Source organism: Leguminivora glycinivorella, chromosome 14 (assembly GCF_023078275.1).
Source record: "Leguminivora glycinivorella isolate SPB_JAAS2020 chromosome 14, LegGlyc_1.1, whole genome shotgun sequence".
Taxonomy (NCBI): Eukaryota; Metazoa; Arthropoda; class Insecta; order Lepidoptera; family Tortricidae; genus Leguminivora; species Leguminivora glycinivorella.
The window spans coordinates 10,261,728-10,279,989 of record NC_062984.1 but is presented as its reverse complement, the minus strand read 5'-3'; the positions used below and the strand labels follow the sequence as shown (position 1 = coordinate 10,279,989).

Sequence of the window (18,262 nt, the reverse complement as noted above, 5' to 3'; positions counted from 1 at the left end):
AAAAATATAGATTAAACAGTTTTTAGTCTTATTGTCTTATTGTAAGGAATTTTAAACAATATTATTTAAATTACTGACCATATAAATAATAAATAATTATATTCTTCTTAGTACAAAGTCAATTCGGAATTCTTTACGTAGGTATGACTAAATAAACCATAGTCAAATAACGGATGGATAACTGTCGATTATCTATGTTCACGGATTAAAATGATAAGATAAAATGTTTGTTCTTTATTCAAAATTAAATTTTACGAGAGCAAATTGAACAATTCAGAATCTTCGTATAAATTCGTCATTGTTGTAAATACTCATTACTCAACTACTTAAATAATAAATCAAAAGTGGAAGACGAAAATCAGTCGTATGTACATTTAAGTGAATAGGTACAGATGTACATAGTGCGATTTTTTTCCTTCGTATTTTCACGGAAACTTAAAACAGATTTAAAACAGTTAACGGAAGCTATCTAGCTGTCCATCTGGACAGCAAGGAATTCGAAAGCGATGAAATACAAATGGTCACAGTTTAATTAAATATCATAGAGATTTGTAACAAATGCCCAGTTTTTTTTTTTTAATTATAAATGGGCTTACTCTTGGCCACAGACTAGTCAAAGGCAAAGACGTGGCCTACGATGGAGTGAGCTCGCCCAGAAGTTTGTACGATAACTCTCATAAGTCATACATGATGCGTGACTCCTGGATTCCGCGCACGCGCCGGTCGAACTCGCGCATGTGCGCGCGTCGACGCGCGGCGCGCTCTGCGTCTTTCGGCTGGTAGGTCGTGCGGCTGCAGTCACAACAGCCTGAACAGTCGCAGAACGCGCAGCAGGTTTTACCGGTCAGTGGTAGGGCACCTGTAGATAAATACATAATATTTATAATGATTAGGCCTGTATTACGTCCAACGCTGGGTAAAAGATTCCTCTCACCTTGAAAAACATAGTGACACTATCCAAAAAACATAGGTTTTTAGTTAACAATGCCATCTAGGTCGCGCGTTCATAACGAACGCAATGCAAAGACACCTATCGATTTAGCTCGCTTAGAAGCGACAGGGGGCGCTAATGTCACTATGGCGAATAGTGGGAATAGACGCGTGGGGGACGGGAACAATGTCATGTTTGCATTAATGACCTGGACGCCGATCAAAATGTAGTGAACTGTAAGACGAAAGTTGTCATTTTGTGTTTAGTGACGGTGTTCCGCGAGATTGAATGGTAAGTATGACAATTTTCTTATGGAACATTGTATCAATCCTTAAAGTGTCACTTTGAACTTGTAATAACTATTCAATATTGAGTTTCATTTTAAAGTAACAGTGTCATTTTTGCTATAATGACACTAGTACTTTAACAATTCTAAACGTTTTGAGATAGGTATAGTGACACTGTGCACGTAATGACGGTTTGGCTTTAAACTATTAGGCTTAAAAATAAAGTTGTACTGTACTTTTACTTAAAATGACGTTATGGTCTTAACTCGCTAAAAAGAATTTGCATGAATGAATCGTCATTATCTGTTTAGTGTCATTTTTGATTGTATGAATTACCATAATTACGCTTGCAAAGAAATGGAATACCGCTGTTATGAGTTTAAAGCCACTTTTAACCTGGTAATGGTAGCTTTAAGCGCGTTGACTGATTATTGTCACTTTAAGTTTTATGTCATGCTTTGCGGTAATTAAAATTACAAAACAGTTAATGATTAATTACCTTCTAGACATATTACGTTTAATACCATTGTTCCATTTAAGTTTAGCACATAAACCTACACAATTTTGATGAAATTCTATGAAAAAGACATTTTACTCTATTTTTAATTATTATATAATTATTTTTTACGAAGTAATTGCTATTTTTGTGATCTACAAGACACAATTACTAATTTAAGATACAATTTAAAAACTATTTGTATTTGTATCATTTCAAAGTACAATTAAATCCCTTTAAGAGAAAAGGTGTACAACTTTCTTAAAAACAATAATCGCCAATCTGCCGTGGTTTAAAAAAAAGGTATTGATGCGATTTTAATGGGACTCTAGGTGTGCTACCCCAGACGGTTTTAGAAGGAGCTGTAAAGGTACAAGGTGCACTCAAAAAGTCACCGAGGACGAACGCCTGCAGAAAAAAAGCCTTGAAGGCAATAGGGGTAAAACACCAGAAAAAGCAGCTCAAGTGGTGGTACTGCTCCTAAACGGACTACGGCAATAGCAAGTTGCTGAACGCCTAAGCATAATCCGTTTCCGGGTGCGACGAGTCTTGTTGCGGTTTCTGGAGACCAGTAGCTACATCAGGAGGCCAGGATCTGAGAGAAGACGCTGCACCACCGCTAGAGACGACCGGTACATTGTATCGGCCTCTTTGCGGAACCGCTTTCTTATCGCTCCTGAGCTGCAGATACTGCTTAGAACAGCTCGAAGGACTGTAGTGAGTGTTTCCATGATCAGAAGAAGATTGAGGGAGAAGAAAATGTTACCCCGAAGAGCTGACAGAGGCTACCAATTGAAGCCAGAGCCAATACCCCAATCGAATTGCTATAAGGCTTAAGGATTGGACGTTGCAGCAATAGAGGAAAGTTTTGTTCCCCAACGAGACGAAGGAGATCATTTACACCAACTATAGATGCAAAAGGGTGTACAGGAGTCATGGAGAGCAGGTTACACCAGTCTTCACCGAACAGTCAGTTACGGGAGCGGCTCGTGCATGTTCTGGGGCGGCATTTCCATCGACGGCAAAACGGATCCTTAACTGCAGGCAGTTACATTATGGAGATCTTAGAAGAACGTATGGTCTCGTACGCTGAGTTTTTTGGACCTGATTTCCAATTCATGCACGTCTACGCCCGTTCCATACTGCCTTGATAGTGCGGGACTCCCTGATGCATGAGGTCGGAATGCACCGTAATGGAGTGGCAGCAACGAGCCCCGACCTGAACCCCATCGAACATCTCTGGGATGAGTTAAAACGGCTTGTTTGGTCACGGGATCCTGCTCCAGCCACCGTCAACGAGCTGGAAGCCGTAGTCATTGAGGAATGGGAAAATATTCCTCAAAAACTGATCGTAACACTGATCAAGTCCATAACTGATCGCATGGAAGCTACAGGAAGGGCCAGAGGGAGGAACACTGGGTTTTAAGGTTAATTTTAAGTCATTTTTTTCGATATTTGTTGATTTTATTGCGTTTGATTTTTTTTTAATTTTAACCTGAATGCACTTTGGTTACTTTTTCCTGACAATTTTAATTTTTTGTATAAAATGTCATGAATTTTATGGATATTAAAATAAATGTTGTATTACTAACGCAAATGTCAAGACTGAAAGTGATTTTTGTTTCTAATATTTTTTTAGTTATATTTTATTGTTTAAGAGGGCAAGCCTGGAGTGTTTACACTAATTTTTAAGGGCAGTAATGCTAAATAGATACTGGGTTTGAGACCGAATGTCATTTAATTCAATAAATTTTAATTTATATACATAAAAGGTGGTTTGATTGCTAATTATTCATTGAAATAAAAGGTAAATTTCATAAAAAAATGGCTATAGTGTCATTTTTCCACAAAGTAAAACGAAGATATAAAATTGTCATGTGTCCCTAAACAAAAATAAATGGAAAAGTGTCACAACCATTTTGTTTAAGCTTAATTATCTTAGAAACAAAATAAAAGAAATACAATTTACTATTGTATCTATCAGGTTTAGTCACAAAACTAACAAGATCTGCCAAAAAATTACAAGTTTGTTGTAAAAATGGCAATTTTTGACAATTCAAAAATTTCAAAACTTTAAACCATTGTACCCAAAAAAGACGTTTTTCATTTAATGACACTATGTTTTTCAAGGAGCGACATGATGCGTGACTCCTGGATTCCGCGCACGCGCCGGTCGAACTCGCGCATGTGCGCGCGTCGACGCGCGGCGCGCTCTGCGTCTTTCGGCTGGTAGGTCGTGCGGCTGCAGTCACAACAGCCTGAACAGTCGCAGAACGCGCAGCAGGTTTTACCGGTCAGTGGTAGGGCACCTGTAGATAAATACATAATATTTATAATGATTAGGCCTGTATTACGTCCAACGCTGGGTAAAAGATTCCTCTCATAGAGGAAGTCTCGTGACAGAGCTTAGACTGTAGTACTCGTGCTAGCTTAATACGGTACCGGGAGTTCACATATGCTTTTGCATTGGTTCGCAGATTTGTAAGTTTCCTCCCGGCGCTTTCGTTTATTAGTAGATATCCTTGATATACTTTTGTAAAATTACGCACATTATTGAAAAAATCGCAAAACATTACTACAAAACCGGAATAGCTAAGGTTAGTCAACTGGCGTATTCGAAGAGAAAGATCTCAACCGCGGTGAACCGTGGATTCAAACCATAGTCTGCAAAAATTAACTTAGGCCATCCCGCCACTGTAGAATTGGTGCAAAGGCGTCCCAACTACTGGATGCCATCTGAGTAAGACGTCCTTGAGGCCGTCGTTTAGAAATCACCACCTTTACAGAATCATAGAGAACCCTAGAAAGAAATGAATAATAACATTTCGTTACAAACCAAGTTGAAGAGCATTCGCGACAAGGTCCAGATAGGGCGTATCCACTCCAATGTCCAGCGGCGCCTGGCAGATGCGCACGACTTTAGGTCTGCGATCCACGTTCCGTTCCCTGATGCTAAGGTGTTTGGTTTTACCGTGGAGGGGACACGGACCGTTGGGTTTGATTTCCTGCATTAACATGAGTATTAGTGATCCTTAGAGTTTTAAATGTTTTAAGGTTAGTTTCATAAGACTTATATTGACCGGGATATAAACCGTGATTACCTTTTTGATTTTTATTGAGGACCCGATATTTCGATGCATCATGATGACGGGAAACTGAAGACGGCGGGTGGATGTCAAAGTTGCGTAGACAGCGCGCGATCTACCCTCATTCGCGCGCGTCGGCTGCGTTCACTCTCAGCGTTACCACTGGTCGCGTTCACATTCAATATAAGTCAATATAAGTCTTATTAGTGATTCTTCCGTGAGCCCGTATGGTAATGGATTAATAATTTCAAAACCCCCTTTCCTCCTACGAGAAGTCAACTGTGTGATATGGGTTCCATTGTGGCGTGGGCGAGAGGCTCGCAACCTGTCATACTACCTTTAACATTCATTTTGTATTTTAATAAATATTAAGCTATGGCAAACAAGCCATTTGCTAACCCGAGACCTCAGAGGACCTTCCACTAGCACTTAAAAACTGAAGAGTTGATTCTAGGAAAGTATTTTACGATATTATTTTACAGAGAATTCTATCACTCGCTACTCGAATGTCGATTTGCGGAAAATGCCCAGTACAGGCCCTGTAGGCGAGTGGCATTTCTGCGACGCGAAACGCCACCGAAACGCCGCAGAAATGTAGTCTGGCTCTGTCGTGCCAAAATTCAAGAGCGATAGAGATAGATAGCTACGAAAGAGATATTATCGCGAGCGTTCCGTGAGCGTTTGTGCATTCCACTTGTTTATACTTAGGTATATCTTACAGAAAATTAATAAAGCTTCCCTGCGTGGTGTTTCATGTGGCGTGTAAGGTTGTTTGGGATTCCAATTATCCCATACAATGGTTAGCCGAAAGCAGTGGTGGGCAAAAAGTAATTTAATTACTAATAACCAATAACAATCAAAAGATAAATAATATCAATGGTACGTAGAAAGTAATCGCGTAGTAACATTTTAATGAGCATTTAGTCTCTCAGTCCCTAAAGTATGTTTGAATGTGTTAGTACTATGTTAGTACGGGAAAATCTTGTAAATTAAATTTCACCTATGTATCTCCCGTACTCCGATGAAAATTAAATTTATGTATATATTTGTAAGCGCTGGTAGCTTAGCGGTAAGTACGTGCGACTTTCGTTCCGGAGGTCGCTGGTTCGAACCCCGACTCGCACCAATGAGTTTTTCGGAATTTATGTGCGAAATGTCATTTGATATTTACCAGTCGCTTTTCGGTGAAGGAAAACATCGTGAGGAAACCGGACTAATTCCAAATAAGGTCTAGTTTACCCTTCGGGTTGAGAGGTCAGATGGCAGTCGCTTTCGTAAAAACTAGTGCCTACGCCAAATCTTGGGATTAGTTGTCAAAGCGGACCCCAGGCTCCCATGAGCCGTGGCAAATGCCGGGATAACGCAAAGAGGATGATGATGTATATATTTATAGATATACCGGGTGCCAAATTTTAGGCAGTATTAAAATTTTAAAAAGTGTGAAAATCTCGAAAACCAGGCGACTTTTACTAAACCTTAATGTCGATTTTCTGGACCAGTATAAGGTGCCCTCTTGGTGGTTAAAAGGTTGTCCATTAATTACCGGGCACCCTGTATATAAAGTTTCATTGCAAGTAAGCAACGAGGTAAACACAAAGTAATTCAGCAATAAAAATCATCGAATCAGAGAACACCGAATCGTTTTAAAATTACACACAATTAACATACATACATACATACAATCACGCCTGTATCCCATAAAGGGGTAGGCAGAACACATGAAACTACTAAAGCTTCAGTGCCACTCTTGGCAAATAAGGGGTTGAAAGAAAACGAAACTGTGACATTGCAGTGACAGGTTGCCAGCCTCTCGCCTACGCCACAATTTAACCCATATCCCATAGTCGCCTTCTACGACACCCACGGGAAGAAAGGGGGTGGTGAAATTCTTAACCCGTCACCACACAGACACACACACAATTAAATGTCATGTAATTCATTGAGTAATTAAATTACACAAGTAATCATTACGCCCAACACTGCAAAGGTGTAATAGGTCTGAAGAAACAGAGAGGCATTTAACAAGTAGTGGTAAGCTGCTTATGGAATAAATAATTTGGAATTGAATGTTTATAGCTTTGTATAATACTTCAAATATCCCTTTATATTTTCTAAAATCGACTATGAATAGAATTTCATCATTTAATGCCAATCAAGCTCACTATATTTGCAAAAAAATATTTTTTACAATTCAATCAGCAATTTTAGAGAAATTAACGTAATGAAAAGAGCGCTTGCAAAAACAGGAAAACCTTGTTCTGTTTCGGTATTAGTACAAAATCACAGAATAAATGAAATAATATTACAATGCACACGTGCAGCCGATCTAGCCTAAGATGGCCAAAGCCACAACCGTTCACACTCTGTAGCATATCGCGGTTATCTCGTTCACTGCGGTAGGGGGTATTTAGACCTCTTACGAACTATGGTTAATTACGGGATACGTTAATTGCCGCTCTTTAAGAGGGGGTCGTACGAAATCCTCGAAAAGTACACTCGGCGTTTAACAAATGCTGCTCACATTTCTAAATTAAATGAAATAAAATAAATGTAGTTATTATCTTAAAAAGTGTGTCTACAACTTTTGACTATTCACAATGTCCAATTAATAACGGTGTAATAACTAAACCCACACAAAGTTGACCTAAAATGAGAAAAACGTATGTCGCCGTTTAGTAAACTTTGTTAAAAAAATTCAATACTTTAGTTATAAGGTTAAGTGATTCTAAAAGCCAGATAAATGGACTACAAGTTTTGAGGTTTTTTATATTTTTCCTCTCAAAGGCAACAAAGAAATTTTACCTTAAATTTAAACTATCGTAAAATTTCCATACATTCGCCATTGCTGTCAGAATTCTCCTTTCGATTAGACGCCGTGAGCGGCTCATCGGAGGCAGACGTGTCGCCGGTCGCTCCGCGTTGACGTTTAAATTTGACAAATATTTTGACAGAAATTAGTGTACGTACACGAAAAACCATACCAGTGTAAAACTGTGCTCAAAATAAATAGGGTAAATCAATAATGTCAGGTGGAGATCCAATCTCATTTAAAGTTTAAAGGTGCATGGCTTGTACATAAAAAATAAATAATAATATATCACATTATTAAAGAAAATAACGAACACAACCGAATGACTATAAATGATTTCATTCTAGTTCGGTTAAATTGAAAAAAGTTTCATGCTTTCTTTTACTCATTGGAATACATTTTCATTACGCTGGTATTCACAGGACGTCATTTTAAAAATATATATGACAGCACCTACGTCAAATTTTGTCAATCAAACTTCACAGGTTGTATGTAAACAATTACAATTTAATTTATTTTTACATATTTAGATACTTATTAATCGATTCTTACTTAGAATAGAAGAAAGGGAAATGCGGGCGGGTATATAAACTAAGTACCTATTTATTAAATACAATATTCCGTATGGTGTGCTTCTGGTTCAAATTTATATATAAAAAAATGTTTCAATTTCATTAAAGATTACTCTGTGCATACCACGAACACGTAAGTAACCGTAAGTTGATCGTTGTTTAGAAACTATGACGTCCGGTCTGGCGCAGTCGGTAGTGAACCTGCCTGCTACGCCGCGGTCCCGGGTTCGAATCCCGGTAAGGGCATTTATTTGTGTGATAAGCACAGATATTTGTTCCTGAGTCATGGATATTTTCTATGTATATAAGTATTTATATATTATATAATATCGTTGTCTGAGTACCCACAACACAAGCCTTCTTGAGCTTACCGTGGGCCTCAGTCAATCTGTGTAAGAATGTCCTATAATATTTATTTATTTATTTAACGCTCGTTTTGAATGGCACTTCTCCATTCAACTAGACCAGATGTACATGGAACAGTCACCAGCATAAGTATTATGACTATGAACGGCCGTAACAACATATCCGATTCTCTATAGGGGCCATAAAGTATATGACGACATATTCCCGGCAAAAAATTGTGATGCTTCGTGACCGGCAAAAACATAGTCTCTCTTTCTAGCGTCTCGCGAGCGTAGCGTCGGGCCAACTGTATGGAAAAAGACGCCGCGTCGCGTCGGTGCGGCTTAGCCATACAGTTGGCCCGACGCTACGATCGCGAGACGGTAGATGTGGGAGGGTCCTTATCCGTATAAATATCTGATCGGGTCGCTTAAAAATATTTGTTTCCTTTTATAAAAATCTAAATTACACTCTCACTCGCATAATTATATATCCATTGTTAAAGCAAATATATATCTTACGGGCTAGAAATCATTAATATGTAATTAAAGTGCAATAACAAACCCTACCTTAGTTGCCTTAGAGCGGTAAATTGTATGAGGTGATTTGACATCTCACGAAACACGTGCAGTATTATCAGTGATTGTCACTGCATATGTCTGTCTCATCTGTTCTTAAAATATGACAAGTAAACTTATTACAAATCTGATATCAGAAGCCTATTTACAAGCTTTTATTCAACTTGCCTTGTTAGTTGTTAGTATCTTAGTTTGGGTTAAAACGTAGAAGCTAAATTTGGCCCACTTTCCGGTTTCCGATTGAGCTGAAATTTTGCACACATATGTAAATCACGTGACAATGCAATATTATGGTATAATATCATGGAGGTGATCTGATGATGGAGCAGAAAGGTGGTCAGAGGAACTCTGTTATGAAACGTCGTATCCCCATTGAGTAAGGGGTTTTTAAAAACATCTCTTAGAGCAATAGATGATTGTTGAAAGAAAGGTACAGTCGGCTAAGGTAAAGCTTGTGCCAAAAATGATTTTTTTGCAAAAAAACTTATTATAAATTGGGAGGTGTAATTTTTTATTATCTCTGTATTTCACTGAGAAGAAAAACCGGGCGCGTCGGGCCACGGTCAGTGTAGGGTTCCGTAGTTTCCGACATTTTACATATTGACAATTTAGAAAATACCGTAATTTGGGGTGAATAGGATTCCGGGGGTATATAATGCTATTATATTTTTCCACATATTCCTTCTATTTTCCGCAATAAAAAGTAGGAAAATAATATATTTAGGGGCATGAAAATGTCTGTCAAAGTTGGCATTCAAATTTATTGGATTCTTTACTCATTTTAACTTCATTTTGTGTGAAATTTTGTTCAGAATTTGTTCGTTATCCTTTTGAATGTAGTGTATACAATACAATACAATACAATACAATACAAATATTCTTAGCTCATGCTTCTCCTCAAAGTTAAAACGCAGTAAGTCTATATGCATTCCATACATACTTACTACAATTTTCTTTTCATTGACAGACGAAGATACAAGTTTTTTTAAAATTAGTGACGATATTTTAATTTTTATAATGGTTTTCATGAAGAAAGCGATGCAACTGTGTTGGGGAACATTTACGGGATGAATAAATATCCGCGGCCTGAGGGGTGAATAGGGTCAGGAATGGGGGGAATCGGGTCGCAAAGGGGGTGTATAGGTTTACGAAGGGGGTGATTAGGGTCGGAAGACGGGTGAATTGGGATGTGTGGTCAATGGTTGTCAAATTGTATAAAAGATATATAACTTACCTAAAGTGATGTTTTTATGAATGACCTCTCTGTATAATTATGGACGCAATTTAAACGTCAATGTATTGCTTCGTAGTTAGACTAGATACAAGAAATTAACATTTAGAAATGTTAATTACACTTCTGTCAACCTCCACGTTTCACCAATGGTTGCTATAATATAAATGGATTACTTTAAAATAAAAGTCATAACTATGAAACTATACAACTAGGGAAGAAATTTTATTGAATAATTTTTGATTTGTTCTTTTTCAAGTTTATCGAACCCGGGTCTTCAGCTTACGCAGCTAACGTCATTACCACTAGGCCACCCGCCCGCCGTGTGGTACCCAACGAAATTTCTCTAGTGTATGTTATCTCTGATTTTTTTTTTTTTTTTTTTTATACTACGTCGGTGGCAAACAAGTATACGGCCCGCCTGATGTAAAGCGGTCACCGTAACCTATGGACGCCTGCAACTCAAACAGTGTCACATGCGCGTTGCCACCCCATTAGAAACTTGTACATTCCCTTTTGCTGTGTTAAGTACACAGTAAAAAGGAGTGTACAAGTTCTAAGGAGGGTTCGGGTTGCCGACGACTCAAAGGACAATAAACGGAACAAGTTAGTTCCGTAAGTCCTCCCGTCATCAGCACACCGCACCCTCGTTGAGCTCTGGCAGCCTTACTCACCGACAGGAACACAACACTATGAGTAGGGTCTAGTGCTATTTGGCTGCGGTCTTCTGTAAGGCGGAGGTACTACCCCAGTTGGGCTCTGCTCTAGATTCGAGCGAGACAATATCCGCTGTGCTGTGCCCTACCACACAAAGCGGAATATCATTCGCTATGCCCTACCTCCTATTGATTGGCACCTTTTGACCACCTCGTATATGAATCTTTAAAGCCCATTTGCACCAACCACTTAACTCAGGGTTAGTGGGCTGTCAACTGTCAAATTCCATGTAAAATGGTGGGTTAACCCTCAGGTTAATCCTCCATCTTCGTTGGTGCAAGTGGCACTTAGAGGATTACAGTGTAGCGAGAGACATGGCGGGTTCGATTCCCGGCTCAGCCACCAGGGGGCCTTGTCGTTCTTACTTTCGTGCGTGATACCTATTTCATTGCATAAGCATGAAAACGGTTATGGCTTTATTTTCAAGTAAGTAATTTTTAGTGATAAACTTTTTTTTGGCATTTCATTTTGTAAAGTATGCTCCCAGCCGAAGACCAGCGCTGATGAAGAGGCACCAAAGAAAACACGTCCGTTCCATACAATATTTATTAGCAGGAAGCGAAAATATGAACCTAACCACAATCAGTCGGCGCCTAATTACTAAACTACCCACATATGTCACAAATTTATTTCAAAAAAACTTGAGTCATTATCAGTTTGCCGTTAATATTTGTGGGGTTTGAAATTGGACCAGTAGTGATATTAAAAAAAAAACTATACATTTATAACCTTTTGAATTTTGGAAGTCGGTTAAAAAATCTGGCCAAATCAGACTCTTTTTTCGCACAATTGTAAAACTAAATTATCTTTACTAGTTACCTCCAAAATACTAAATGAAATGACATCTACTCGTATTGCGACTTAAGTAGTTTGCATAAATTAGTAATCCAATTCACCTAGAGACGGCGCTGCACTTTGGGCTACTTAGTACATCGTTTTCTGAAGATTTTGGGTTCATGGGGTCGAAACGGGTATGAACTACCGTAATTTGTAGTGAATAGGGCCAAAACCGACTTTTGAACGTCGATAGCACTTTTTTTATATGTGCCATGCTAATTTTTTACACAAAAAATCTTCCAGCGGTGTCAACTTCGGTTTGTCTTTGAGAATATGTCGTTTTTAGGGTTCCGTAGTCAACTAGGAACCCTTATAGTTTCGCCATGTCTGTCTGTCCGTCCGTCCGTCCGTCCGTCCGTCCGTCCGTCCGCGGATAATCTCAGTAACCGTTAGCACTAGAAAGCTGAAATTTGGTACCAATATGTATATCAATCACGCCAACAAAGTGCAAAAATAAAAAGTGGAAAAAAATGTTTCGTTAGGGCACCCCCCTACATGTAAAGTGGGGGCTGATATTTTTTTCATTCCAACCCCAACGTGTGATATATCGTTGGATAGGTATTAAAAAATGAATAAGGGTTTACTAATATCGTTTTTTGATAATATTAATAGTTTCGGAAATAATCGCTCCTAAAGGAAAAAAAGTGCGTCCCCCCTCTAACTTTTGAACCATATGTTTAAAAAATATGAAAAAAATCACAAAAGTAGAACTTTATGAATACTTTCTAGGAAAATTGTTTTGAACTTGATAGGTTCAGTAGTTTTTGAGAAAAATACGGAAAACTACGGAACCCTACACTGAGCGTGGCCCGACACGCTCTTGGCCGGTTTTATTTAGTAATTTTCGCTCACCCTAACGTTGGGGTGAATAGGGAAAAGCGCTAGGGTTGACTCTATTGGACAACGAACAAAACCTGACCTGGGGGCCGATTTTTGAGTCTCACGGCGTTCGAATTCAGAAACATGTCACTGAAAATAATAGGCGATTCACCGTTTTCAACCGGTATTTTAGTGACAGTGAGACTCAAAAATCGGCCCCCTGTCACGAGCATATTATATTTATTTTACCAAAAAATAAGGAACTAATACGAGTATGTTATGAGTAGTCGGTTATGTATTAATAAAATAAATTTATCGAAATCTAGACATATGATAACCTTAAACCAACCTTTATAGTTAGATGGTGCTCTGACGCAGTGAACAAGTAAGTATGGTTGTGGGCAGTGCGGATAACGTGTCAAAATATAAGCATAGTTTGTTGCTATTTTTCATGTTTAAATCACTTCTAAAGTAACGTAGTGGGTATACAAGTAAAAGGTTCACAGTGAATATTAGCTTACCAGAAATGTGTTTCTGCTTAGCTATACCATTGTAAGTATTGAGTTTTGTATCATAAAGTCAAACTAGGCATTTATTACTAATGATTTACTCTGTGGGGTGTCTTTGATCAGGATCACTTGCATGGGGTAACATTGACCATACTAACACATAGTTGATTATTGTCTGATTATGTCACGGTACTTGTTGAGGCTGATAATTTGATCTCTTCGTGTGATAAATATTGAAACAATTGCAAATAAAGTTGGTGTTTCGAAGATGGTAGGTAATTTTTATTTTTGATCAAAGTAACCCCAAAATAGGGTTAAAGAGTTGTAATATTTGACTTTGCAAACCGTTTTTTTATCTTTTCTTGAGAGAAAATAGTTTTGCAAGGGATTACATTCGATTACCATTAAAAAAACATAGGGTATCAAAGTAACTCCAATGTCAGTTTAAGTTTGATCTCATAGTCTTTTTTTCTGCGTACATTATTTTGTTACCTTTCTAGATTTTTAGCAGGAAAAGACTAAAAAAGTTGATGGTCCCATATTTTTTCTTTCTTTACATTTAATGGGTAAAAATACCCATGAAATGTAGAAGCTAGGTACCCATTAAATGTAGAAGCTAGAGAAGTTTAAATTCCCCAAATTGGTCAATGTAACCCCTGTTTACGGTAGACACCGTGAACCTATTCTAATAATTCTCTTTTTATTTGAAAGAAAAATCGTTACGATACTAAAATATGCAATCTAAGATAAAACTGCTTTTCATATATAGTTACAAACTTAGCTCAAAATTTTTTTTTGTACAACTTTTATAAATTGTTCTACCTATCAAGTTCAAAATAATTTTCCTAGAAAGTCTTTATAAAGTCCTGCTTTTGAGATTTTTTCATATTTGAGAAAATAGCCCTTATTGCCTGAAATACGGCAGTGATATTGACATTGATATTTGCTTTTTCGTATTTGGATGGTATTTTGACTGCACTGTTGTATTTTTTGCCATGCTAATTTGAACCTTATCTCTGAGCGATGTTTTTTAATTTTCAGTCACGTCACAGATGTTCATGACTTAACATCTAGGTATTTAGCCATTTAAAAGAAACTACAAGGGGCTTTACAGACGTAGCGACTTCAACTGGTACAGGGCCTAAGCCATAATTTAAAATTATATTGTGATTTTTATATGTATTTGTGTTTTATTTAATACTAAGTATGAGTTTCAACATTTTCAACTCAAGAAACTGAAATTAAGAGAAGAGACTCGGAAATTGGGTAAGATCAAGAGTCTGATGCAGATGGCGATGGCGGTATTGGATAAGATAAGATATGCGTCGATATTCCCTGTCTTACTTTGTGTCTCTGACTTGACTGCTGCTAGCTGTACTCTAGGTATTCATTAGGTTTTTATTTTATACACATACTTTATTTTTGTATCAAACTAAATGATAAAAAAACCTTACGACCAAAAAGAATAAAGAAAATATATGATAAGGTAACGGCGGCTATCAACGCGGGTATCGAAATCGACGTCCATCACCGCCGCATTTGCAAATACGCATTTTATAGGCAAACCGTCCAATTTCCTAGAAAAAGTTACTCACACAATGGAAGCCTGTTTAGTTGACTAACGCACATATAGGCGCTAGAGAGTGTGAATGAAAGAAGACGCTCGCTATTTGACAGTTTTTTCCACGGGGCCGCAAGAAGAGGTTGTGTCATACTGACGCGTGACGCTAAACCTAAGTGAACTCCAATCGTGTGATACTATACAGCACGACCACGGATGATTTTATTAATTCTGATGCGGTACAAATTCACGAAAAAAAATGTACTTTTTTGTACTGACGTTTAAAAAAAATGTACCCTTATGATTTTGGAGTTTCGACATACGGCCCGTGGTCGTGCTAGGTAGGTACTCCCTGGCACGACCACACTACATTTAATGAGATTTTAAATTTCTGTTGCAGTACAAATTCACGAAAAAAAATGTACTTTTTTGTACTTACCTTTTAAAAAAAATACCCTCATGGTTTCGGAGTTTTGACATGGGGTGTGGTCGTGCTAGATAGGTGGTACTTCCTGGCACGACCACACTATATTTAATGATTTTTTTAATTTCTGTAGTGGTACAAATTCACGAAAAAAAATGTACTTTTCTGTACTTACCTTTTTATAAAAAGTACCCTTATGGTTTCGGAGTTTCGACATGGGTTGTGGTCGTGCTAGATAGGTACTCCCTGGCACGACCGCACTAAGTTTTTGAAGTAATTTACATAGTACAATTTCAAAACACTTGTTTAGTATTCATTTGACCATCAAATTAAACATAAATATAGTGTGGTCGTGCCAGGAAGTACCACCTATCTAGCACGACCACACCCCATGTCAAAACTCCAAAACCATGAGGGTATTTTTTTTTAAAAGGTAAGTACAAAAAAGTACATTTTTTTTCGTGAATTTTTACTGCAACAGAAATTTAAAATCTCATTAAATATAGTGTGGTCGTGCCAGGGAGTACCTACCTAGCACGACCACGGGCCCTATGTCGAAACTCCAAAATCATAAGGGTACATTTTTTTTAAACGTCAGTACAAAAAAGTACATTTTTTTTCGTGAATTTGTACCGCATCGGAATTAATAAAATCATCCGTGGTCGTGCTGTATAGTATCACACCTCCAATCTCATTTAGTAGTTTACGTAATAATTATGGCAAATAGGTGAAAGTTATGCATTTTAAATTATTGTTTATAGTTTTCTACATGACTTCTGAGTACTTTTTAGGGTTCCGTAGTCAACTAAGAACCCTTATAGTTTCGCCATGTCTGTCTGTCCGTCCGTCCGTCCGTCCCTCCGTCCGTCCGCGGATAATCTCAGTAACCGTAAGCACTAGAAAGCTGAAATTTGGTACCAATATGTATATCAATCACGCCAACAAAGTGCAAAAATAAAAAATGCAAAGAAATGTTTTATTAGGGTACCCCCCCTACATGTAAAGTGGGGGCTGATATTTTTTTTCATTCCAACCCCAACGTGTGATATATTGTTGGATAGGGATTTAAAAATGAATAAGGGTTTACTAAGATTATTTTTTGATAATATTAATATTTTAAGAAATAATTGCTCCTAAAGGAAAAAAAAGTGCGTCCCCCCCCTCTAACTTTTGAACCATGTGTTTAAAAAATATGAAAAAAATCACAAAAGTAGAACTTTATAAAGACTTTCTAGGAAAATTGTTTTGAACTTGATAGGTTCAGTAGTTTTTGAGAAAAATACGAAAAACTACGGAACCCTACACTGAGCGTGGCCCGACACGCTCTTGGCCGGTTTTTAAGTATTGTTTAGCCTGGAAATGTGTTTAAAGTGGAAATTAAATAACAGCGGTGAAAGGCGTCATTTCGTGAGTAGATTCTATTACTGTGGTATACCACACCACACACCACACCACAGTAATAGTTGAAGTAGTGATATTAGTTCTTTATGCTTTATTTTAAGTATATGTGATCAGTAACATAATTTCTTACAGTTGTTTCAATCTTGATCTATTCACGCTATCAAAGAACTATTGACGCGGTATATTCAACAAAACCTCAATTTTTAGCAGAAACTTCAATACTGATTTCGTAGTTTCTATGAAAACCGTTCATTCATAAATTTTTTTAAACATTGAGATAAAGTATGATGTTTTATTACCAGTTATGTAAACTTGGTTTTAATATAAGGTTGCAATATTTTATTTTGATTTGTAATGAAAATACATCTGTATGACATTGTTTTTATTGGTCGGAATTAGATTTTATAATACTACAATTTATGCCTATTACCGATGGTACGATCAGATAACCCTCGGTAATAGAATATATAAGAATCTATTACCGATCCATGCAAAATTTGTTTCGGTCGGTAATAGGTTCCTATGTAAGCATCTATTACCGAGCGACTTAGTCTTGTATCAAAATATTATGATATTTAGTGTACCGTAAGTACAGATTTCTTAGGTGAAAGTGAGTCTTCTTTGGGTATTCATAAAGGAGAATAGTATAGGTGTATATATTTGTCATAATTTGTATATTCAACCGTCGGTATTAAGCTCCGAATTTTGAGATGGGTTTCTGTTTACCGATGGCAGAAAAACACTGTCATTCATACCCTCGGTAATGAAATCTCAATTCGCGTTAATAGAACCGCAGCCTGCTCATTACCAAGGTAATAGAAAATTTAGGTATGTTGGCTTCAATAATTATTTTATGACATATAATAAACTAAAATGATCCAAAAACTCTTCAAAACTAATAGTTCAATAAATACTCTTCCATAAAAAAAAGATTTGTGGTCGTTAATGAGCTTTGATACAACAGAACTTAATTTAGATAGAAGAAACAAATTCATATATTTGTATAGGGGCCGAGCGTGTCAAATTTTGTACTGAAGTTGATTCTTGCCTGTACTTTTAAATATGTCTCAGGCTCTTGATTGTTCATAATTTTTGTGTTGTTGCAATTGAATATCACGTAACGAGGCATTTTTTATGTTTTGGTTGACTTCAACTTACAAAAATTGACGCCCGAAAGCTGCAAGCTGCGAGTAAAGACGGACAACTCAGTGGATTTCACTGAGTTCATTTGACACGCTAAGTAGATACGTTTGCATGATCTATGGTATATATGACATCTGTGTTTGATACCCTTAATTTTTTGGAATCTTTTGAAATCTTCCCTCAGTACCACGTTAATAGGCGCCATTACCTTAGTCTTTAATACAACCCGCATATACGTAATGCACAGCACAGGCCTCTGAAGACCTGCAGGGCAATCATGGTCGCGCGATAAATGATAAAACATCGGACCGTCCCTACTGCACTTACAAATAGTGCGATAGGGCTGAATGTTTTATCATTTATCACGCGACCATAATTGTCTGCCTGGAGGTATCGGCCTTCACACACGACTTTGAATAATGTTTGCGGGGATAGGCAGGCTGACGATTTTTAATCTAAGTATAGAAAAGTAGCGCAAAATGAAGTGCAAAGTACTTTGCCTTAGTTCAAATTACT

General features: G+C 37.5%; 1 protein-coding gene across 1 annotated transcript in view; it reads right to left on the bottom strand.

The window, feature by feature from the left end:
- Positions 1-674: 674 nt before the first annotated feature.
- Positions 675-18,262, bottom strand: part of LOC125233534 — a 29,979-nt gene continuing 12,391 nt past the window's right edge. Inside the window, exons 3-5 of the mRNA XM_048139587.1 lie at positions 4,551-4,719; positions 3,832-4,023; positions 675-859 (exon numbers count right to left, since the gene is read on the bottom strand). Of these exons, the coding sequence (XP_047995544.1) occupies positions 675-859; positions 3,832-4,023; positions 4,551-4,719 (546 nt within the window). The remainder of the gene's footprint in view (positions 860-3,831; positions 4,024-4,550; positions 4,720-18,262) is intronic.